Source organism: Solanum dulcamara, chromosome 12, assembly GCF_947179165.1.
Source record: "Solanum dulcamara chromosome 12, daSolDulc1.2, whole genome shotgun sequence".
Lineage (NCBI taxonomy): Eukaryota > Viridiplantae > Streptophyta > Magnoliopsida > Solanales > Solanaceae > Solanum > Solanum dulcamara.
This window is the reverse complement of record NC_077248.1, coordinates 64,885,373-64,910,669: the sequence shown is the minus strand read 5'-3', so window position 1 is coordinate 64,910,669 and position 25,297 is coordinate 64,885,373. Positions and strand designations below refer to the sequence as shown.

The 25,297-nt window shown below is 35.0% G+C and overlaps 2 protein-coding genes across 4 annotated transcripts; both read right to left on the bottom strand.

Annotated features, from left to right (window-relative positions):
• Window positions 1-5,194: 5,194 nt before the first annotated feature.
• On the bottom strand, window positions 5,195-10,310 carry LOC129877354 (uncharacterized). Its single transcript, XM_055952850.1, has 7 exons — window positions 9,776-10,310; window positions 7,865-8,106; window positions 7,676-7,772; window positions 6,135-6,318; window positions 5,974-6,055; window positions 5,854-5,902; window positions 5,195-5,744 (listed from the first exon to the last, which is right to left on the bottom strand). Exons 1-7 carry the CDS (start codon window positions 10,208-10,210, stop codon window positions 5,673-5,675), a joined length of 1,161 nt encoding a protein of 386 aa, XP_055808825.1. The 5' UTR covers window positions 10,211-10,310; the 3' UTR covers window positions 5,195-5,672.
• Window positions 10,311-10,932: 622 nt separating this feature from the next.
• Window positions 10,933-19,847, bottom strand: LOC129875959 (transcription factor GTE4). Of its 3 annotated transcripts, none has more exons than XM_055951221.1 (6): window positions 19,459-19,847; window positions 17,516-19,078; window positions 17,368-17,413; window positions 17,169-17,270; window positions 16,909-17,013; window positions 10,933-11,257 (listed from the first exon to the last, which is right to left on the bottom strand). In XM_055951221.1, the coding sequence occupies exons 2-5, from the start codon at window positions 19,043-19,045 to the stop codon at window positions 16,952-16,954; spliced, it is 1,740 nt and encodes a 579-aa protein (XP_055807196.1). In that variant the 5' UTR covers window positions 19,046-19,078; window positions 19,459-19,847; the 3' UTR covers window positions 10,933-11,257; window positions 16,909-16,951. The 3 variants fall into 3 exon arrangements, with proteins under 3 accessions (XP_055807196.1, XP_055807195.1, XP_055807197.1); XM_055951220.1 differs by having other exon boundaries at window positions 17,516-19,051; window positions 19,459-19,846; XM_055951222.1 differs by having other exon boundaries at window positions 17,516-18,795; window positions 19,459-19,845.
• Window positions 19,848-25,297: the final 5,450 nt, after the last annotated feature.

Genomic DNA, 25,297 nt, shown 5'->3' with positions numbered 1-25,297 from the left:
CTATCAGTAGAAGATTTAAATCATCAAGAAAATAACCCAGCATGATATTCAAATAGATAACTTATAGAATAAGTTCAAAGGCCAACGATCTATCTAATTCAATCTACAAGACTAGTATGAATGAAACTAACCAAAAGACAATATCCAATCAACACATCAACAATCTGGTTTATGAAGCCTCTATCAACTGTCTAAGTAGTGTCAATGACAGGTTCATGGCTACCTTAATCAAAATAAAAAGACTAAACTTAAAGCAAAAATGGCATAAGTGGTATCCTCTGAATGTAGGGGAGGACTCACCAATCAACTGAATGTGAACATATCCTCAACGGTGCACCTGTTGATGATCTCTAGAACCTGTCTCTGTATCATAAAATGATCTAAGTCCAAATGAACGTCAGTACATGAAATGTACGAGTATGTAATATGTCAGATTGAAATATGCGTAAGACAGAATAACAACAACTCAAGTAACAACATCAAGAGTAAGGAACTCAATCAGGATATCATAAGTCTAAAGCAAGAGTAAGGTTTAGATAGAGATCAATCATATACAATCCAATCCAATTAGAGTACTATCAAGACCTATATGGGAGTTTCTCTTATCCGATAACAATCACTTATGAATCAATGATCGTACAACAAGCTCGTTGTTGTTGCCACAATCATCCAATACTTTGTCAGGATAAAGGACAAATCAACCAATCATGGATCCAACCATCAATCAAGTCTTATCATTTCAGGACAATAAAATAGGAAAATATCTGACTTAACGAATTAATCCTCTCATATGTTGGCTACATAGTTATTAAGTTCGAGTTGTTACTTACTCTTACTCAATTCAGTGTTCGATACTCCTCCCAAGACCCAATGCTCATAAGACAATCAATCTCAATCAAACCAATCAATAAGTTTCATATGGACTCTTATCAGTTCATCAGTTCTATCCAATCAATCTTTTCAACCAATCAATTATCCAATCATTCCCAATCATTTATTTAAGAGTAATTTGGACAATCATTTATGACAACATTCATTTGAGACTATTCATTTGGGTTCAATTATGAAGATATAAAGGACTATCGAGTTTCATCAAGACTATCATCAGGTTCACATCCCAATCATAATCACGCATTCACGAGTTCAAAGCTCTAGACTTAATCCTTAGGCATATACATCGAATATTAATCAAAATACTATTAGGGTTTATGCAATAAGTAGTTTAAATTATTTGTTCAAAAACAAGTTCGTATAAATCAACAATTACACAATATTATATAAAATATGTTAAATTTAAGAAAATTCTCAAGAGAAAAAATCATGGGGACTCAATTCATTCACAAATCAATCTATTACAATCATGGGGCACATGGAAGAACAAGGTTCATGCTTTAGTTCAGCCTTACATACCTGAAAATATAAGGGACGATCGAGGCTTGAAGGAATGGCTTGAAACCCTTGAACCCTAGCTTTCTTTCTTCTCTCCAATTCTCTTCTCTCAACGTTCTAAGTGTTAAATGAGAGAAAATACCCTTAAGGCATTAATAACGGATGAATTTTGTCCCAAAACGATTTGGGTTAAGTTTGGGAAAGGTGAAAAAAAGTCTGGAATGCCCTTCATTAAAAGAATTTGAAAAACAGGCTAGAAAGCACTGCTGGTGTGCCATGCCAGGGCCCAAACTATTGAAGTCAGTTTCGGGCGCACTAGTGGCGCACGGGCCCAAGCCCTAAACTGCTGCCATGATAGCCAGGTAAAATGGTCATAACTTTTTAATCCAAACTCAAAATAAAGCAAACTTGGTGGCGTTAGAAAGAGGACTCAATGACCTTTAATTTGATAGTTCATGGGCCACCTAACTCCTAACATTCTGAGAGATATAGTCGTTTGAAGTTGACCCTTATATGCTCTTATACGAAAACTCAATCGGTAAATAATCTTTGAACTCGACTTAGTACTAGAGGTTCCTTAGGACCCTAATTCACATCCAATACACTTGAAATACTTAGGAATTGATCCTAAAACATATATACAATTAGAAGTCATCGAGCTCGGGCCTATACGAATAAGAAGAATGGTTTGGATCTTAGTTTAAAAGTTTTGGGGGTATAAAAGAGAGCAGCACGTGTAGCCTCGGCATGATCCACGGCATATTCATTGTATTTTAGGGGCCGCAGAAACGAAATTAGGCGATTTTCTCATTTTTCGTGTGTGTTAGCCCTGGAAAAGCAGTACGTATAGTCTCGCCATGTCCCAGACCATTTTCTAAGAATTTAAAGGTCACTCAACAGGAATTAGGTGATTTTCTCAGTTTTTCATGTATGTTAGTCAATGAATTTTTTGGTGAACCGACTTTCGATCACTTTTTGTTTGCAAATCATTAACAGGACCTCTGTAATGGTATGGAGGAGCAGTACATATAGCTTAGTTATGATCTGGGCCATTATTTAAGCATTTAGGGGTCACCCAACAAGATTTAGGCGATTTTCTCAGTTTTTTTGTGTGTTCGTCAATGAATTTTTTTGTAAACTAGCTTTTGATCACATTTTTTACAAGACCCTCTGTAATGACCTGGGGAGCAGTACGTATATTCTTGCCATGATCTACGCTATTTTTTAAGCATTTAACCATCACTCAACAAGAATTAGTCAATTTTCTCAGTTTTTCATGTGTGTTAGTCAATGAATTTTTTGATGAACTGACTTTCAATAACTTTGTTTGCAAAACCTTTACAGGATCCTCCGTAATGACCTGGGGGAGAAGTACGTATAGTGTAGCCATATTTAAGCATTTGGGGCCAATCAACAAAATTAGACGTTTTTATGAGTTTTTCGTGTGTGTTAGTCAATGAATTTTCTAGTGAACTGGCTTTCGGTTACTTTTTTTGCAATAACTTTACAGGACCCTCTGTAATAACTTGATGGAGCATTACGTATAGCCTTGCCATGATCCATGCCATTTTTAAGCATTTAGGGCCCATTAAACACGATTTTCTTAGTTTATCATGTATGTTAGTCAATAAATTTTTTGGTGAACTAACTTTCAATAACGTTTTTTGCAAAACTTTTGAAGGACTCTCCGTAATGACCTGGGGGATCAATACGTATAGTCTCTCCATGATCCACTTCATTTTTTAAGAATTTAGGGGCCATTCAACAGGAATTATGCCCCTTTTTTAGTTTTTCGTATGTGTTAGTCAATGAATTTTTTGGTGAACTGGCTTTCGATCACTTGTTTGTAAAATCTTTACAGGACCCTCCATAATGACCTTGGGGTGCAGTACGTATAGCCTTTCTATGATCCACGCTAGGGGTGCTTATCGGGCGGATCGGACGGATTATTATATTTAACGGTTTAACTTAACGGTTATCGGCTTTTAAAAGTACTAATCCGCTAGCCAACCTATAAGATATCGGTTGGTTCGGTATCGGATTAGCAATTATCGGGCGGTTATCGGACCGTGTATCGGTTAATTTTATTTTCATATACAATTTAAATTCTTAATTACTTTGAGTGATAGTAAGAAGCATCTTATCCTATTTTGAAGACCTATCTAGTTTAAATTTAAATTAATCGGATTAACAAATTTCGATCTTTTATTTTTTTTAAAAATCATGTTCAGTCAAATACAGTAGCCACAAAATGTTCATGGTTTGTCCCTTTGTTTCTTTCTTCATTCCCTTATTAATATTTGCAAGTTGTCTCATTCATTGACAAATTTATGGTCAAAATTTTTGTGATAGAGTGGAGCAACAGAGATAGAAAAATCAGTGCAAAATACTCTATTTGAAGTTGAAAGGAACTTTCGTGCCTATTGGTATTATTAGCTAAATTTTAAGCCACACAAAATGATGCAACTTGGTACTCACCAACAATTTCTAATTTGCCGTCTCATTTGATTTCTCTTTAATTTGTATCTATGTTTTTGTTGTCTCAAAATCATTGATTTTTTTAATTATATAAATAAAGAGATTATGAAAATTTCATATAAAATATATTAAAATATAATAAATTCTTAACAGATTAACGGTTTACCCAATAACAAAATTGAGTAATCCGTCCCCCACACCAATAAACCATTAATTATAAAATTTAAATTCATTCCCCACCCGCTAATTTGATAATCCAATACCAATAAGCCAATAAGCCAATTTTGCGGATGGGTTATCGGTAGCGGCCGATTTTGAACAGCCCTAATCCACGCCACCTTTTAAGCATTTACGAGTCACTCAACAGGAATTAGATGATTTACTCAATTTTTCGTACGTATTAGTCAATGAATGTTTTTGTGAACTGATTTTCGATATGTTTTTTTTGCAAAACTTTTATAGGAGTACGTATAGCCTCATCATGATCCAAGCCTTTTTTTAGCTTTTAGGGACCATTCAACAAAAAATAGGCGATTTTTTCACTTTTTCGTTTGTGTTAGTCAATGAATACTTTGGTGAACTGGCTTTCGCTCATTTTTTTTGCAAATGTTTTACAGGACCCCCATTAATGACCTGGGGGATCAGTACGTATAGTTTTTTTTATGATTCGCGCCATTTTTTTTATGCATTTAGGGGTCACTCAACCGGACTTAGGCGATATTTTTAGTTTTTTGTGTGTGTTAGTCAATGAATTTTTTGGTGAACTGACTTTCGATCACTTTTGTTTCAAGACTTTTACAGGACCCTCCATAATCACCTGAGGGAGTAGTACGTATAGACTTGCCATGATCCAAGCCATTTTTTTAACAATTAGGGGTCACTCAATAGGAGTTACGCAATTTTCTCAGTTTTTTGTGTGTTAGTCAATGAATTCTTTGAATTGGCTTTTGATCACTTTTTTTGCAAAATATTTACAGAACCCTTTGAAATGACAGCATTTAAATTATTATATAACAAGACTATGAGAACCGATTCAAGATTCGAACTTTGTGAGTTTAGTTCAACATTTTATAACAAATCATTTAGTTTACTAGGTTTAAATTAATTAGTATATGTACTTATAAGTGAATAGGGTTTAAGCCACAACCAGTGAGTTTGGATGAACTCATAAGTTGAATTCTCCGTCTGCACCCGACTCCGAGCACAACTACAACAACATATCCAATGTCTCCTACCTTGAAAAGATAGAAAGATTGTTTTCGATACACACTCAGCTCAAGTGCACACCTGCCAGCTAAAGATTTACTAGAAAATGCCAGAATGCATGTACGCCAGCACAGTAAAAGCTTAAGTTATATCAAAAGGATTCAAATATTTATATACATACAAGAAAATTTGGTTTTTCCTTATATGTACGGTATAATTTTCGTTGAAGGGGATTCAACTGGACCTTCTTTACTATATATGTGGCTCCGCCACTGCTGAAGAGCTCGATATAATGTCAGGTTCTGTCACAATAAAAGGCCATCCTCGATCCAGTCTGATGCCAATCTGGTCTACAAAACATCAGAAGCTTAGCTGGAAATTCAAGATTGTAAGGTCAATAGTCTAGGCCCTGTTTGATAGTCGACGTGACTAGGTTAGAGTGATGACAGCAAATCATGCTCCGGTTGTGGCCTTGCCGGATCAAAGAGGCAACAAGTCCTTTTACAATTGGCAGACCAGCTCGCTGAAATTTTAGCAGGAGAGTTTGCCGCTGTCAGTAATTTGTTCTTCCAAGTAGAATCAGTTCCTCAATATAGGAATCATCGATGTGGACTATCTAGACTCGAGTTCTCCTTTTCCATAGCAATTATGCATTCCAACCGATCATAAACCTGCACGTTTTCCATATCGTCACAGTTCACAGACATAATAGAGAATATAAAATCGTGTAGAAAAGTAACTTTTCTACACTTCAGGTCTTGAGGTCCAAGGACGGAATACCTGAGATAACTTCTTTTGCTTATCTTCTACACTTGAAGAAGGATCATACCTGGGTATCAAAAATACAGTGCTCTCAGTTTTATCGGAGAATAAATGTTATCTATATAATTGTCGACTTACCATTCCCGTGGAAGACCAGCTTTCTCTCTAGCCAAATGGTTGAATGGTCCTTTTACCTCCACATTATATTCCTCTAGTAAATCTGTAAAAGAAATTGGTGAATTCTCTAAAGAGGCTAGAGAGTGGCTGCACCTAAGCAAAACGGATGAAATAAAATGGACCTCTGAAAGTAGTGCAAGGGGTGCGTCCCATTTTCTCACAAATCGAAACGAACCAGAAGAAACCCACAGCCACGTGTGCAACTTCTTCATCAGCAATTTTAGCCACAATTTTGGAAGTCCTATGGTCTCCAAAACCAATCAGCTTTTGCACCAGCCGAGGCCCAGCATCAAGACCTCTTGCCTCCTATTGCAATAAGACAACAGATGAATACACATAACATAATAAAAATGCAGAACTTCCAATATAGCAACAAACGAGCACATCTGGAAACCACAATTCACATCCTCAACCCACAGACTAAAGAGAATCACATCATGAACTACATATTTGGACAAAGGAGTTCATGCGCATTTTTTAATAGGTTTCATCATATCTTTGTTATACACACGACAAAAGGAATTTCCAATAATATCAACATTTCAAGAGATAATAAGAATTGTAACAAAACCTCTAGAGGAAATATTAATGCAGCAGTTTTCTCCAGAAGTAGAGTATCCCAATCTGAGAAATGAGCTTCGCCACTTCTCCGGTATAGGCATACAGCAGAATGGAAATTGAAATTTCATACATCGACCTAACTAGTTTGAGTTTAAGGCGTAGCTAATATTGTTGTACTTGTGAAATTCCTTTAGAAGTGAGGAAAAATGATAGCGAGAACTTCATATAGGAACTTGCCTAGTTCCAGTACTGGAACCTCTAGCTAAATCATTTATCTAAATTTCTGATAAGAGAACCTAACATGAGATAATTAACACGGTCTTAGGGAAGTCCTACACCATATTATGAACTTGTGCAAATCTATCCATTTATTAAATCGATAGCACCCCATTGCAGAGATTTGACCACAGCAGCTTTAAGTGATAAATTTTAGCCACACCTAGGTGCAGACTAAGCAGTACCAATCATTGCTCGAGACAACTTCGTGACACAAGCGGCTATACAATTGCCTTTGATGATTTTCTTAAAGCTTCTAACAACTATGTTACACATCCATATTCAAGCAAAGCTAAAAACTATTATAAAGGGGTGTACTGAAGCTCTTGAGAAATAATTCAATCCTATGTTGCTCAGCCAAACACTTGGAAAAAAGAGGATATAGTTATGGGAGCAATCAGCCAATCACAACAACAAATTAATCGAAATGGAAAGCGTTACACAACAAACAATAGAAAGAACAATAACGAAAATGAAATAATGCAATAATCGGTGCACTTATTACTGGACCTTTTTTTTCAGAAAAAAAAATTACAAACATTTTTACACTTCCTGGATATATCATAATCTAAGTTGAACAAACTCTTCACTTTCGGTGCTGCACCCATGTCAGATTCTCCGAAAATTCACTACTTTTGGAGAATTCGACACGCACCCGCTGACACTTTTGAAGAGTCCGAGCAACATAGATCATAATCACATGGCTATAAGTTAGATCTCAAGTAATCAAACACCAATAAGCGGAGTGAATTGAGCAATCCTCGATACATAATATCCAAAAGTTAAAGCAGTTGACTTATCATTCTTTGCAAAAATAGTGGAGGACCTGGACAAGTGGGATTGAAGCCAGCCGTGCAGCAACATTATTTGAAGATTTCTCACACTCCCTCCAAAGCAAATTATGAGCAGGCATATCACCGTAGCTGTTTACTTAAGCAAAGAGATATAAGCATCCACCTTATGAACTACAAAATCTTTCATGCCAACCTTGAAAGGTACTATATTAATTAGTCACCTGACTCCAAGCTCAGATAATCTCTGGGAACACCACGCAAAATGGCGACTCTCGTCATCAGCCACATGAGCAAAATCAGCAAAGAACCCATCACCCAAAAGGTCACTGTAAGGTGAGAAACGGACAACAGTATCCCATGCCAAGTCAATAGCATTTAACTCCACATGAGCAAGATTATGAAGCATATATGCATTGAGAGATAAACCCGAGTGTTTAGGAGACGGAATTTCCTTGGGTGGAACCTGTACTCAAGAATCAGACATATCTAAGCCAAAGCTACAAAATCATTGGCAAAAGAATCACAAGAAAATAAAAACACAATGCTAAGATCCGTAAAGATGTATTGCAAGCAGGTGGGCATAAATATAGTGACATCTAGGATTGGAAGCAAGGAAAAACAAATGAAATTTCATCTCCCTTGTCAAAATTAAGGAGAAAGAAAAGACAAACTGTTTGCGATAAACATTTAAGTCTCAAAGCTCAAATGTACGTCAATGGTAAAATTAAAAAGCTATACACACATATGAATCCTCCCTGACCATGTTACTCCGTTTAAACTCACTTCATGCCAATATTATGCAAATACAAATAAAAAGTGTTAGAAATTTTCAATATTTTCTAGATGAATAAATTTCTGAAGGCTAAACAACTCCTAGAAAGCATAGGACCTACAATGAAAGTGCTAACATGATTAAAACATACTCTTCGCTAATATGTATCGCCTATATATAGGTTTTTTTCTTACATTGTGTCCTACCTTTCACTAAGTTTGCATGGATCTCCAGCAATTTTAGGTCCTCCGAAGAGAACTTCATTTTAGGTCTAGACAAATGCGAAGAAATCACAGAACTTTTGTATCTAGTGGGATTTGAACCCTAAACTAAAATTCTATATCAAGCCTAGTAACTGTAGGCAGAGGCAGATGTATTGAGTTTAAATAAGTGGGGGAGCAAAAATATCGTTGAAGCCACTACTCCTTCATGACAATAGGTGTTAACTTAGTATGTGTATGTGTATGTGTGTGTTTAGTAGAATAGGGAGTCCGATTAGTATTAGAAACACACCTGAACTATGGCAAAATTGTCAATTACACACCTAACTATGCAGGACCCCTAAACTTAATATTTTATCTTATCTACCTCATTTGCTAATTACCTGATAAAAGAACAAGTTAAAATGTAGCGTGGAATTGAATATTGTAGTGCGGAATATCACAAAAGTCACTAGTTCTTTGTGACAATAGCTATGGATTTGGTAACAACATATACGGTCTGAGTCGAAGACTATAGGTACACCCACTCACTGCTAAGAAACTACATCTGCATATGCCTTTTTGATAAAGTGACGAGCAAAACTCAAATAAACAATTTATTCAAGGTTTAAACATCTGATAAAAACAATCAATGAAAGTAAAGTTCATCTCTTTGCCTATACATTTCTTAAAAAAACAAATAAAAAAGGGCATAACACATAAACAAGACACTCAAACTTGACCTCAACCGACAAGTAAACACTCCAACTTTGAGAGTGTACATCTAAACACCGCAATAGCTCAACTTAGTTTCAACTGACAACTAAACACTCCAAACTCATCTTCACACTATCTCGTGGACACCAGATGCTAACCTGGTACATAAATTTTGGAAGTTTCAACTGACAACTAAACACTCCAAACTCATCTTCACACTTTCTCGTGGACACCAGATGCTAACCTGGTACATAAATTTTGGAGGAGTCTAAATGTTGGTGTTGCAAGTTGAAGTGTTCAACTGAACAGTGGAGACGAATTGAGGTATCCAGACGTGCATAGTCAAAGTTGAAGTGCTAACTTGGAAGTTAAAAAGAGCAAATGCGGTAAAATTGAACCCCCATTAACAAAGAAACTTGGAAGAAAAATGGAGGAACACAAACCAGTTGAGGTTTCGAGGGTCGAGCGGGTCGAACCGGGGTTTCAAAATTCCCAACAGGGAGACCCTCTTGACGCCACCTACAATAACCCAAATGGGTAAGCTTGGATTTCATTAAAGGGTCACTGGTAGAAAGAACAACAGCACCCATTTCAGCAAGTGACGAAGCCGACGAAATCGAGTCCAGCAAAGTTGATACTTGAATCGAATTTGAGGATTTTGGTACAATATCAGGTCCATTGGGTCCCCAAAATCGATGGTGGTTAAGTGAATTGTGTCTCCAATTATGCAGACCCGTCCATTGATTTGGTAATTCTGGGTAATGAAAACTACTAGAAATGGTGTTTTTTGTAGTGGAAAGATGAGGAAGTTGTGATGAACAGATAGTGAACTTAAGTGTTGAAGGAATTATGGGTCTGAATTTGATAGTATATGCCATTTTGGGATGAAATTTGAGGTTTTCTGGTAAGTCTCGAGGAAGACGACTTTACTTTTCATAAATAGTTGGTGATGAAAAAAAAAATTACAAGTGATAATTCACATATGAAAAATTAAAATATTTTAGGTGAGTTTTTGATATTTCCCTATTCTCTTTATATTAAGAGAGAAATATTGAAAACATTTTTTAATTTGATGTAAATTATTAGTTTCGTTTTTAAATTATTGATAAATTTAAAAATAGTTTTCTATTTAATTAATTAAATTTAGATACAGTCTCGATCTGCCACTTGACATAACGAGTAGTCTCAAACTTTTTGTATGAGCATGAAAATCTTAATAAAAAACCGACAGAAGTGTTAAAAACACCCTAAACTTACCGGGAGGTTAATTTCACTCTTGTTGCAAGATTAGAGATGTATTTAAGTTCAGTTAGTCAAGTAAAGTGATTTTAAGACTATCAATAATTTAAAAATGAAACTAATAATTCACGTCGAGTTTAGAAGTGTTGTCAATATTTTTCTCTTATATTTAAGTACACTTTGGTTGAACAAATTTCACACAATGTAGGGTAAAAACATATCCGTACCTGGTATTTATGTTATGCATTCATTGATTTAATGTAAATAATCCGTGTATGTAAGTTTAACCCAACATATGTTATGCATTAAGAGGGAACAGTTTGTTCATTTAAACATGTTAAAATTGGAAAATAGGAATTAGTTAATTGTCCTAATTAATTCATTACATCATTGAAACATAAGATATGTACAGAGAGCACCTAAAATTAGTACTAGTTGGGAAGAGATTAAAAAAAAAGTTGTACCACATTCAAGTGATCCAATCACTGAGTACACAGGTCCATGTGACCTGAACAATATGACTTCAAACTGCACAAATCAGTAAATCCATAAGCAAAATTACATCAGCTGCTACAAACTAGATGCTACTATTATACAAATTGAGACAAGCCACTAGCATATGCCACTACCATCTGCAGCATCCTCTTGATTGAAGGACCCCGTACACATGATTGCGATTTTGAAATCTGCAAACAAGCTTGGAAATATTTAGCGATTTAAGTTCCTGAAATCTGCACATGACTTAGAGAGCAATACTAACGATCAGTATTACGATGGACAGGGAAGCAAGAATAGGATTAAATCAGCTGTAAAGATAGCCAGCAACTCTAGTTTAGCAAATTTGTATCAATCAACATGGAGTCAGATATATTGTTTAATTTATGTTGCTCGGACTTTCCAAAAATGCTACTACACCCATGTCGGATACTCCAAAAATGCACCCGGCAATATTTTTAAAGAGTCCGAGCAACATAGGTCTAATTTGTATCTGCATCACCCGATCAGAAAATTCATTCTCAAAAGTGAATCCATCTAAAGAGTAGATATTTTTTTATGTTTAATGTTTGGTCTTCCACCAGACAACCCTGGTAGAGCAACAAGACTATGGGATACTCTTAACATCTTTACCCTCAAAAGGATATTGGGAGCTCAAAATCTTCATCACAAGGATATCATAGCAATTCAACTGAATACCAACCATTTTCATCAATCATGTTACGCAACAACTATGATGTTCAGACCTCTACAATTTCACGTATGTGACACTTCCATCATTCGTGTTACCATAACCATGTTATAATTGCATTACCTTCATGGTGCATGCGAATTCATATTAAGGTCCCTCTCTGGGATACATAATTTACCCCTACATAAAAAGGTATAATATCATGCCAACAAGACTCAATACAATCATCAATTATATTTACCCCTACATAAAAATGTATAAAACCATGCCAACAAGACTCAAAACTCAATCATCAATCATATATCATACATCGTATATGCAGGTTCTATATCATTTGCCAAGTTAATGTTATAAATGTTACCTTAACCTCCAGCGTTCATCCATTCTCAGTAATTAGAAAACAAAAATACTGAACAACCACAAGACCATAATGTTAAGCTGCACTATTTTATTTATTTATTTTTGAACTTGGTAACTTTAATGTTAAGCTGCACTATTCTATGTTCAGCATTCCTTATTTCTCTGATTGACTGCTAACCTTAAGGAATTTAAGGGTGCCTTGAACTCCGGTAAATCATCCATTCCGTGTAATTCAAAAGATCAATTAATAAAGTATACTCAATCCTAAACTAATGGGGTTAACTATATGAATCCTCTATCATTCCATTCTTTTGAATTGTATCCTCTGTATCATTCCTACTCTTTTCAAGCTCATCCTATTCCAATACTAAAAAAATTGTCTTTTAAAACATTTAGGTGGTCTCTAGTCTCCTACAACTAGAAGTACTCTATTTTCGAACAAACACCGGAAGTAATGTAAGTGTCACAACAAACAATTCTTAATCCAACCAGCTGGCATTACCTATATGCTACCTTTGCATTTTGTTAATTAAGCCGGTATAGATTTCGAGACAACACAACTTAATGTGATCTTAGATCTACCCTTTTTAGCTCCTTCAACCACCACATGACATCAGTATGTATATATACGATATGGTCAAATCATATCAAGTGATATTCTTCCATTTTCCTCTATGTGTGTTGTTTGCAGCAGATAGCTGCTGCAATCATTTCTAATATTTTTCAATTTTGTACGATTGCACATTCACTTGACATCCACATTTTTACAACACTCATCTTGTGAACATATCGAACCTTAAATCCCAAAATTCACTCACAATAACATATTTGGTCTCACAACCCTTTTATCCTATCACATAGTACGTTCTTATCACTCCTTTGTTTCAACTATCCTATTCTAAGGATGTGTTACATCCTCATCCATCATGGCATTCTCTAGTAGACTGAGCCTAGATATTTGCATGTTTGCATTTAGAAACTACTTTGTGGAATTACACTGGGTATGTTGTTGTTGTAGTTGTTGATTTAGACACTGCAATTTCATATAATACCACTTTAACTTATCAGAAGATAAAGAAGGTAGAAGATAAGGGGCGAAGGACTTTGTTAAATCCGATCGGCGCGCTGTCTCGGATCAATGAAGATCGAAATTGAGCTGCTTAAGATTCCAATTCAAGTAAGGAAGATTGTGATTAGTGTAGGTATTCTAAATATAAAATACCATTAGCTCCAGGGCTAACCATCTCGACTCGGCTACGGTTTGGACCTTTCGCCTGCTTAGAAGCGGATTCGAACCACTGACACAAGGTTTTTTAGTCCTTTGCTCTAACCAGATGAGCTACCTGAATCACTTTCCTAAAGTCTTTCCCTTTGTCTGCTGCTTTAAACCCGGCCGTAAGCCAAGCATGCAGAGTGGAAAATAGGTTACACGAATCGAAATCCTATTCCCTGATACTTATGTTAGCGAAGGCACTCTTCATATGGGGTTAAAGTTAAACTTGTACTCCATATACTCTCTTACTTCTACCCATCCTAAAGCACTTATTCTCTAGAGTGCCTTTCAATAGTTTAATCTTTTGATTGACTACATCGCTAGTTTAGTATATTAACACAATATCATCTACAAATAGCATGCACATTAAAACTCCTCTTGCATATGATTGATTAACTTGATTAAAATCTATATTATATTAAAAGCACGAATCTTCTTAGTGAAATGTAATTTAATTATTTTTCTAATATTTAGGACTTTGAGATTGACTAAAGTTTGGATTATTAAATTTTTCCGTGTTAGAAGTATGTAATATACCAAATTTGTAAAGAAAAGTAATAACATAGTAAATTCACGTTAAGACACGTTCAAGCACTTTGGGTCCCTTTTATGTTTACACGTGCTTTTATTGTTGTTTAATCTTAATCAATTAATTATTCAACTCCAGATTATCACTTTATATTTAGGATTCAGAAACTAATGTACCATTGTCGTTGAGTAATAGGTTATTAGGTTTCGAATTCAACAATTAGAGGGTGTTTGCTTAAGCTTATAAGATGGTCAAACAGACTTATAAGCACTTTTAAGCTTCTCAATGCGTTTGGTAAATATCCAAAATGCTTATAAGTCAAGTGCACATAAATCAAAATCGGCCAAAAGGTATAAGTTGGTCATCCCCAACTCAGGGGCGGACCCACGTGTTATCCAGGGGGTTCATCTGAACCCCCTTCGTTAAAAAATTACACTGTATATATAAGATAGAGTTTTTAATTTATGAGTATATATTTAACATTGAACCCCCTAAACATAAGCCAAGGGACTAGCTCAGTGGCAAAGGGGTTCAATATTTTGTCTTAGCTTGTCTCTCAGCTCGCGGGTTCGAATCCGAATAAGCACATTTTTTTTCCTGATTTTAGGTAATAAAATGTTGAACCCCCTTCATAAAATTCCTGGTTCCACCACTGCCCAACTTATGATTTTTAGCTTTTAAACACTTTTGGTTGACCAAATGTTATTATTTTATCCTTAATATTTTTTGTAATTGTAGAAATACCCTTTCCAAAACAAATTCCCAAAACTTCCTCTTCACACATTATCCATTGTTCCTTCTCTTATTTACAATGATACTTCTAATATATATTTCTTGATAAAGAAATATTTAAGGATATTTTAGTCATTTTAACAAAAGAACAACATACCAACATTTTTTTCCAAACACATTAACCATTTATTTTCAGTTTCAGCACTTCTATCCTAACACGTAATTGCTTATTTATAATAATTATTTTCGGCACTTAAAGCTTTTGAACTATCTATGATCAGCTAACCTAGACAGGCTCTTACTATTGTTTAGGATTCAACGACTCAAAAAAAGTAGATAAAGAGATTCAATATATTATGTAACATGGTCGTCGAATAAAAAAAGGAAAAATTATAAAAGGTTTAGGATTCAACAATTAATCACTTCAGAATTTTCTCAATTCTTGATTTTCTAGAATTTTAAAGCTAAAATAATTCAAGATTACTTTTACCTAGTATTTTCATAATAACAATTACTAATTGCTTTGTTAGCTCAAGTTACTCATATTTCGTAAGAAAAATAAATTTGATTATCTCATCGAATTACGTATTTTAAAAATTGTATTATAAGAATAACATTAGCAATTGATGTCCCAGAAAATCTAGCATTTTCACAATTTCATCGGTTCAAGGTATTCTCTTCAGTTCATGAAAATAATTATTTTAGAATCATTTTGATATTATTTTACATTCACTAATAAATATGTAATAAAACCACACTTAAATACTTGAAAAAATTGAAAAATGATTGGTGTGTGTTATTCAACTCATGTAAACTAAGTATTATATTATGTTGTTGGTGCATTAGGAAATAAATTTTCCTAATAAGTTCAATCCTTTCTTTTTGGTTCAAATCTTTATTTTGAATCTATATTTAATATTATTTCCTCTGTCCCAAATTATGTAATGATGTTTGACTGAGCATTAAGTTTAAGGGGAAAAAAGAACACTTTTGAAATTTGTGGTCTAAAATAAGTCATAAATATTTGTGTGATTATGACTCATCTCATTAAAGGTAAAAAAATGGATATTTTAAAGTTAAATTATTACTAAATATAAAAATCGTCAGTTGTAGAAAATTAAAATTATCACAATTTCAAAAAAGTATAAAATGTGTCTTTTATTTTAGATTGACTTAAAAGGCAAGAGTTTCACATTAATTGGGACGCAGGGAGTAACATGTAAATTAATAAATATTTTTTTGATATTATAAAGGAATTTGAAATAAACTACATCTAGAGACTGGGCAAACTTGAAGGATGATGGTGCGTGCGTTGTTCAACTCATTTGAACTAATTATTGTACAATCTGGGGTTGATGCATAAGTTAATCAATTTTATTAATATGTTCAATCGTTATTATAGGTTCAAGTCTAAATTCATAATTTATTTTTATTCTATATTTTTTTTATTAACAGATGCAGATAACACATGCAACACATGTACGTGCTAAAGCTAGTAAGACAAATAAATACAGGCTCAAGGTAAAATCTAATGTAAAGCAATATATACAGGAAACTCTTATCACACTTTTCACCAACTCTCTTAGTCAGCTTCTATTATTCTAGAGAATTTTAAGTAATTCATGTTTGGTATCACTCAAAAAATTGAACATCTCAAACCTTCTCGTCTTGCTAACATGGTACTCCTTGATACATGCCCTTTTTGACATTTAAACATTTTATTTGAACTTTATTATTCTTGAGCACCCACCAAAAGACTTTTCACGACATTTTATTAGGTACTTTCTTAACATCAATGAATATCCCATTGGTGATAACTTTTCCTACCCCTTTACATTTCCATCAATCGTTTATAGCAAGTTATACCTTTTGTTATAAATCTATCAGAAATAAACCTAATATGTGCCTCTATCTCCCTTGTAATATCCCTATATTAAGCCCTATCACTCTTTTAAAAAGTTTCATAGTATGCATTATAAGTTTCTATGCCACAATTTTTCGCAAATCTTTAACGTTTGGAGAATATAGAGTTAATCACTTCTCTATGTCTGCCATTTTGTAGAACTTAAAGGTACTTATCACTGAAAAACTTAAAAACAATGATTGAAAATATAAATCACCTATATACAGGCATTTGGATTATTCAATTACCATTGGTAAATAGAATATTAGAAAAATTGGAGTGCTGTTGCACTTAAGGCAGCAAGTCAAAAGATTTTAGTTAGCATCGACTGAGGAAACAGAGTCCAGTATTTACCACAAGACATTAAATGAGAGAACATTATTTCTGGTCAACAGAGTCAACTTTTTGGTGAATGTTCTGCATCAGATCCACCTCCTGAGGAGCTTTCACTATCAGAATCTGCGGTTGACATGAAACAATTAAAGAGAAAAGTATTAATATCCAATCTTGACACCCCAAACCCCCACCCCACTAAAACACACACAAAAAAAAAGGCAAATCAAAACAAAAGTGAGAGAGAGAGAGAGAAAAATTAAAGAGAACAGTAAAATTACCACTTGATGATGACACTGAGTCAGTGCTAGAGCTGCCTGGTTGACTAATATCTTTCCCCTGATTTTCTAGTTGAGCAAGATTGGAGGAAGTACCTTTCTCTTCTGCCAGCACATATAACTGAGTCAATAATTATATCCAAAACAGATAATTGGGTTATCATACCTAGGAGTTGGCAAATCTCACAATTTAAAAACTTACCTGCTCTGCTTTCTTTTGGAATTTCTACCACAACTGGGTTCGCATTCTGCAAAATAGGAAGGAAAGGATAAAACATGAAACAAAAGAATATTACCCAAACAGAAAAAAAGAGAGGATCAGATCAGAATAATTAATGCTCAGTAATTACCTTCTCCTGAACATTCTGCTCGGTTTCCTTTTTTTCTTGATCTGCAAGTTCGGTTTTTCTTTTGTTCTTGCTCAAGCTCTTTTTGTAATAGATAACAAACCTGTCAAGCTCCCATAAGGTCTCAGTATCAACACTGTCAATATCCACTTCAATCTCATCATCCTGTTGGCAAAGAGATGAATTCCTCTTTTTAATGATCTGTACAACGTTTTCAAGCTTTTCAGATGGCAAATTCTGTAGGCTTGTGCTAAGCTTTTGCTTTTCATCATATGTCATCTCCCTTTTATTGGGATCCTTTGCTTTCGGCTTCTTTGGTGCAGGGGTCCTTCCAGATTGGGAAGGAGTGACAGATTTAGTCTTGGAACCAGCAGGATTTGTCGTTGATTCTGACCTGTCTAAAGTCCTCCTCACTCCAGAGGGCCGCGGTTGGAAAGGAGGTTTCTTAGATGCAGGAGTCTGCAAACTCACCTCAGACTCCATTGACAATCTCAACTCGCGCATATAATCAGCCTCTATAGTGGGCCACTTTTCCTCAAATATCTTGGAAAGTTGCTCGGCCATCATATAAACATCTTGGCCCTTTGGGTTATACGTCATGGCATTTTGAAATGTAAGTCTCACATTCTCAGCAAATTCTTTAGGAGACTTGTACAGATTTGTTTCAAGCCTGGACTTCACAGTTCCCAGATCCATTGGATTCTTGATAATGTCAAAATAGTCATGTAAACCAAGACCCTCTGTATCAACAGGCTGGTTAAACACCCAACCATGTTTGTGCTTCATCAATCTTTCAAGCAAAGCACGACAATTCTTTAGCATTTGATTTGAGAACTTCCCCAGCTCAATATCATGTCCTGACTCTGGCCCACTCACTTTCTTTGCATTTGATTTCGACTTCTTGCTGCTTTCAGCTGGGGGAATCTTATCCTTAGCTAATAAAAATTCTGAGTTCCTATAAAATTGGTTTACCTTTGGTGTCCTCTTTTCTTTCTCCACGTTATCACCCACACCACGGCTGTTCTCCAAAACCGATACACTTAACTGATTCAAAGGCCTGGACTCAAGGTGTTGTCCCATTTTTGACACGTCTGAATGTACCCGTTGCACCCCACTATCCTTATCAAGTCCAGGGCCAGTCTTCTGTACATCTTTTGCCTCAATCTTCTTTACCAAACTCCTAACCAAGTCCAATTCACTCTGCAGCTTCCTTCTTAGCTCTCTCATCTCCCGCTTGGACTTGAACGTAAAATTGATTCTAGCACTATTTTCTTGACCACTACCTGCCAATATTCCAGTATTCTCCAATATTAGAGAACGGTTCAAACTCGAGGAACCTTCTGAGGCCACTGCTAAGCGCAAACCACCTATCTTTTGAGACGAATTGACGTCTTCCAAACCTAGGATTTGAGAATGCGGATGTAGTAACCCATCACCTATGTTATTTAACCCTTTAAACGACTTCCGTCTGTACACTTTGCTTTCAGTCATTTTCTGCTGCTCTTTCGATCCTCGATTTTCACCATTCATCATTATTCCCTAAGTCATACATTAAACAACAAAACCCTAACAAAATAGTTCGAAAAAGCAATTGCATAAATATATGTCAATTTCTCTTGCTTTTCAACAAAACTTTAACTCCTACTGATAGAAAAAACACTGAATTTCCTCTCAAGCAAGCTAATCTTACAATAAATAACATGCAGAAGCACACACTAGTATATGTACAGTGATGGAAACCCTAAGCGAACGGTCCTTAAGCAAAAACAATTTCGTAGCTCAAATATACTGCTCAAAACAACAAAAAGTAAATCATTACACACTCGCAAGCTGAGCATAAGCCGTAAATACTCATGTATGCAAAAAAAGTTAGCATTTCTGTAAATTATTGCATCAAATTATGGAGATTTAGGGCTTAAATTAAGAGCACAATAACGAAGGCATACCTTTCGTAGATCTTCACACACAGAGTTTCTCTCTCTATCAATCAGCTGCTCTCTCTCTCACTTCGATTTTCCTGTTTACTGCAAATCGCTCTTTGTTTTTTTCCATATATCGGAGAAGAATAGTGGTCGGTAAGAGAAGGAGAGGAGAAATGCGAGTCGCGTGCTGGCCACGACGGAATTGACGGCTAGGATTTTGTCATCGCGAAGAAGGTCAGAGATCGATGGCCGGGATTTCGAGTTGGTCGGAGCGTCGACATTTGTCTTGGTGTTTGCAGATGCGATCCACGCGTTGAGGGTGGCGCGTCAGAGTAGACATGGCTCGTGAAATGTTTGATCGTCTAAATTGGGCCGAAGTCCAAATAGTAACACTCTTTCGTTAGGGGCAAGTGCACAAATAGCCAAATTTAGAACCCCTATTTTAAGTTATAACCACATGTTATTATTTCTCGATTTTAATTTGTTTGTCTTACTTTTCATTTTGATTTATTTCAAAAAAGATGTCTCTTTCCTAATTTAACTCGGAACAAAGTCCAATAGTAACTTTTTCATTCGGGGCAAGTGCCCAAAGTCTAAACTATTGATCTGTCATTATCTTGTATTACTTGTATTCATTAGTTCTTGTATTACTTGTATTCATTCATTTGTATATCACTTGTATATATATAAATACACATATAAACAATTACACATAAGTATCTCCTCAAAAAATTTCACTTCTCTGTCGTAAAGTTGTCCACTCAAACTTTTCAAAGAAAAAAAAGAAAAGACATATTTATCAAATATGGATATATAATTGATACAAACACACAAAGCAAAATATAAGGGGAAGAAGTGATGAAAACACAAAAAGTAAAATATTTATAAAATAAATACAAACACACAAAGCAAAATACAAGAAAAAGGGCTATAGAGGGATATATATATATGATGAAAACACAAAAAGTAAAATATTTATAAAATAAATACAAACACACAAAGCAAAATACAAGAAAAAGGGCTATAGAGGGATATATATATATATATATATATATATATATATATATATATATATATAGAGAGAGAGAGAGAGAGAGAGAGAGCAATTTTACAATTGATACAGTCAAAAAAGGAAAAATACAAGAAAAGAAAAGGCTAAAAAGGATAGAGGCAGCGAGAGTGAGATGGAGAAGAGGGAGAAAATATACAATTGATACAAACAGATAAAGCAAAATACAAGAAAAAAAGTTACAGATGAAGGAAGGAGATAGAGAGAACAAATACACAACTGATACAAACACACCAAATAAAATAAAATAAAAGGCTAAAAATGAGAGAGGCAATGTGTGAGAGAGAGAGAAAGAGTAAACATACAATCAATACAAACACACAAAGCAAAATACAAGAAAAAATTATAAAGGGCAAGAAAGAACAAATATACAATTGATACAAACACGAAAAGCAAAATACAAAAAGAAAAAATTATAGAGGGAGAAGGAGAGAAAACAAAGATACAATTGATTCAAACAAAGCAAAGCAAATTACAAGAAAAAGTGCTAAAAATAAGAGAGGCGGCGAGAGGGAGAGAGAATGCACAAATATACAATTGATACAATCACACAAAGCAAAACACAAGAAAAAAAAAGTATAGAAAAGGAGAAGCGAGAGAGCAAATATACATTGATACAAACACACAAAGCAAAATATATATAGAAAAAAAAGGGGAGGGGGGGTTAAAAAGAAGAGAGGTTGTGAGAGAGAGAGAAGAAGAGAGACGAGCGAAATTGGAAGGGAGAGGACAAAAATGCTAGAAAAAATGAAATGTAGTTATATCATAAAAAAAAAATTAAAGTGTAATTATGTACAATACATAATACATATTTGCTATACCATATAATTTTTCCTTCTTCAAATTGACTCAATGGCAACCCCGACCTCAACTTTTTAAGACTTTTCCTTTATTTTATCCTTCGAGTGTGATTAGAGTTTTCCTTTGTCCTTTTATTTCTCTGGGTATTTTTTTAGCTAGCCAAATATTTTCTAATATTATTGATGATGTAGATCTATTATGATTTACATATTAAAATTTTCCGGAAAAAAAATTCTTCGTATCAATACATGGATTAGGTCACATCAGGGATAAGTGTTACAAATTACATGGATACCTACACAATAACAACAATTAGAATTACAAACCAAATACCTACAATAATGGTCAAAACTACAGACAAAACAATCAAAATTTCAAAGGAAAGAAAGTAGTGACAAATGTATATGGTGTCCCAAATGACATGATGTCTGCCCATGGAGAAGAACAGTCACAGGGTAACAATCACCAGGGTACTGATATTACAAAGGAGCAATATGGACAAATTATGGATCTACTTCAGCACTTTCAGATTGAAAATGTGGGTGAGGACCAAAGCAGCTCAAGTACTAGTGTTGGTTCTATTAATTTTGCAGGTATTATGGTCTGCTCTTCTTCTATTGATTTTAGCAATCCTTCATGTAAATGTTTTGAATCAAGTGCAGACTTGTGGATCATAGACTTAGGGGCATCAAAGCATATGACCTTTGATAGAACATCCTTAACTAAAATTACAGCACTGCCTTATCCTATATTAGTTTCACTCTCTAATGGATACAAGGTTAAAGTAACAGAGTTTGGTGATGTATCAATCACACCTGAGATCATTTTACACTATGTGTTATATGTGCCTTATTTAAATACAATTTTGTTTCAGTTCATTCATTAGCCTTTTCAATGAAATGTATGGTATTCTTCACTGATGGGATGGGCTCTATTTTTTGTATTCAAGATGTTTGAATCTGATGGAAGTAAAGTACACAGTCATTTTGTTGTTTTCCGTACAAGCAAATATAAGTTGTTCACTACTGATAGGAATGTTTTTCATACTACTCACAGTCTTACTCCTCTTGTATGCACATTTACTTCCAATAATAAAAGTGTCATGTTTGATAATAATTCTTGTATGACTACTAGAGACAGTGTAGATTTGTTGTGGCATAATAGACTTGGCCACGTGCCTTTTGCTAAAATGAGGAATATTTTCAATCTTCCAACCACTTTTTCTTCAAAGCATCCCTTCTTATGTACCATTTGTCCAATGGCAAGACAAGAGAAGTTGCCATTCATCCAAAGCACTACCCAGACCACATCCAGATTAGAACTACTACATGTTGACTTATGGGGTCCATACCATGTGCCTACCTATGATAGATGACCATACTAGATCCACCTGGACACACTTTCTGAATATCAAGAGCAATGCATTACAAGTGTTGAGAATATTCACAAACATAGGGAGAGATCATCTCGAAGACTTCAAACTCTTTCTTGTTCTAGAGAAGATTGTGTATATGATCTTGAAAGTGGCAGATCAAGAATTTAGATGAAGCAAAAGATGAATTTAGCAAGAAGTATATCTAAATCTATCTATACTAGTTTTACCACATGCGTGCACACGTATATAAAAGGGGTTCGAATTTAAACCCATGATTGAATTTGCCGCGTATGATTGCCATTTTTTTAGTAGTATAAATATTATAGTACAATTTATTTATTTTTGAACGAAAACCACCAAAACAGATTTGGCAGTGATTTATTAGAACAAAATGATCCGTACAATACATTCTCAAAAGATAAAGAAAAGCATAAAATTAAAGGGATGATTTACAGCCAACCAAACAAGTGTAATTATCTGCTGCGACCTCCAGCCTTACCTCAATACCATTTCAGACACCAACAAGCTCTCACCAGGTGCTATGGTTCAAAGTCAAAAGAATACTAATTCATGCTTGAAAGTTGCAGTAGAAATTGTCGTTCACTCAGTTGTAACTGTAATTATGTTGAAGATGCGAATACTTGTCATCGAATCAGCTTCGAAGTTCTTATTTTTCTTCCGACTTGATGTGATGCCTAATTATTTGATGCAGCTCTCCTGGTAGTTGTTAATCTCCGGGTATGTGGTGATCTTTAGCTCTCCTAATCCTCAGATACGGTATTTGGAACTTTTCTGTGTTTAGCATCTTCCTTGCTGTGACAGGAAGTGAACAAAAATTATCAAAGTGATGGTTACCTGCAAAATCAAGAGCATAGTTTGTTAAGAAATCAGCCAACCCATTTCCTTCCCTCAAAACATGTTCCACCCTCACTTCCTTATCCCTCCTCAGTCTGTAGATATCATTTGTGATCATTGATATGCTCCATGGGGTCTCCCACTGTCCAGTCAAAATCATTTTCATTGTCATTGAGTCTGTTTCCAACACCACTGGTAGGAGTTTGTGTGTAACACAGTGCTGAAGTCCCTCATGTAATGCCCTCGCTTCTGCTATCAAATTTGATCCATCTGGTATCCTTCTTACTGCTGCATACTGAAGGTCTCCTACTGCATTTCTAATACAAAAGGCAACTGAGCTTGGTCCAGGGTTTCCCCTAGAAGCTCCATCAGAATTACATTTGTACCATCCCTGTTCAGGAAACTCCCATTTCACTATTCTGGTTACAAGTTTTGGCCTGTATGTTTCAAATTTTTTCAGTATTTGAGGTATGCATCTTGGTAAGTTTTCCTGCCCTTTGTAGCTCATTCGAGTCAATTGATATGTAATCATGTTTATCTCATAAATCACTTTGTTGATGGACATCTTCCCTCCATGTAGCACTGTATTCCTCCATTTCCAAATTTGCCACATTGTGACCATTGGTATAGCTTTGAAGCTATTTTTTAACTTTGATGGAAACTCTAAATTCCACCATAGTTGAACTAGTTGCCTTAATTGCTGAAAATGTGTTGTGATGCCAACAACTGCTTTAAGATATTTCCATACTGCTGTAGCCAATTTTCCTGTAACAAACAAGTGTTCCACTGATTCATGTTGTGGTGGATCACAGCAGTAGCATGTTGTCTCAGTTTCTATCCCCAAGCTTCTTAATATATCTCCAAGTGGTATTTTGTTTTTCCACAATCTCCAGAAAAAGAAGGATATCTTAAAAGGGACCCCTGATATCCATATATTGTTGTAAACATCTGATCTGACTGCTTTGCTCCTCAGTAATTCCCATGCTGTGCCTACTGTAAACTTACCTGATGCTGTCATCATCCATCTTGGTATATCCCATTCTTCTTTTTGTTCATGTACCGTAATACGTGAGACACATTGATGAACTATTTTCTGGCCATATTTAGCAGCTTTGCATAGTTATTTTACTAGAAGGCTTTGACTATACATTCATATTCAAATTCTTTTTGTTTCTCGTGTTTGATATTTGTATCGAGACTTGACTACTTTCGAATTTGCATTAGAAAATCTCACATTGAGAGGGTAAAATGCTCTCTAATAAAAACTATTCTATGCTCAGGACTCAAACCCAAATCTCTAATTAAGAATAAAAGAATACTTATTATTTCATCGCCCTAATTGATTACGACATTACTAGAAATTCATTAGGAAGTTTAGTTCATACTGTTGTCTACTTATTATTCCTTTGAATTGAACCCAGGCATAGGCAAATTCAGGGTTTGTATTATTTCAATCTCTAAAAGATAGGGCAAATTATGCAAAGTGGCCATTAGCCCTTTGCTTTACCAAAAAAAGGGCCACAATTTTCAAAATTACCTAAATTGGCTTATTCCTTCCAGTTTCGCCACAAATAAATTCTTTTTCTTCACTTTCCTTCCTCCTACTACTACTACTCCTCCTTCTTCGTCATTTATCTTCATTTTCTCCTTTTTAAAAAAAAATTATTGTATCAAAAACATGAATCGTTTTGAGCGAATTATATATTAAAAGACTCGAAACATCTAGAGGATTTCATATCTTAATTTTGGGACTGTTTAGAGGC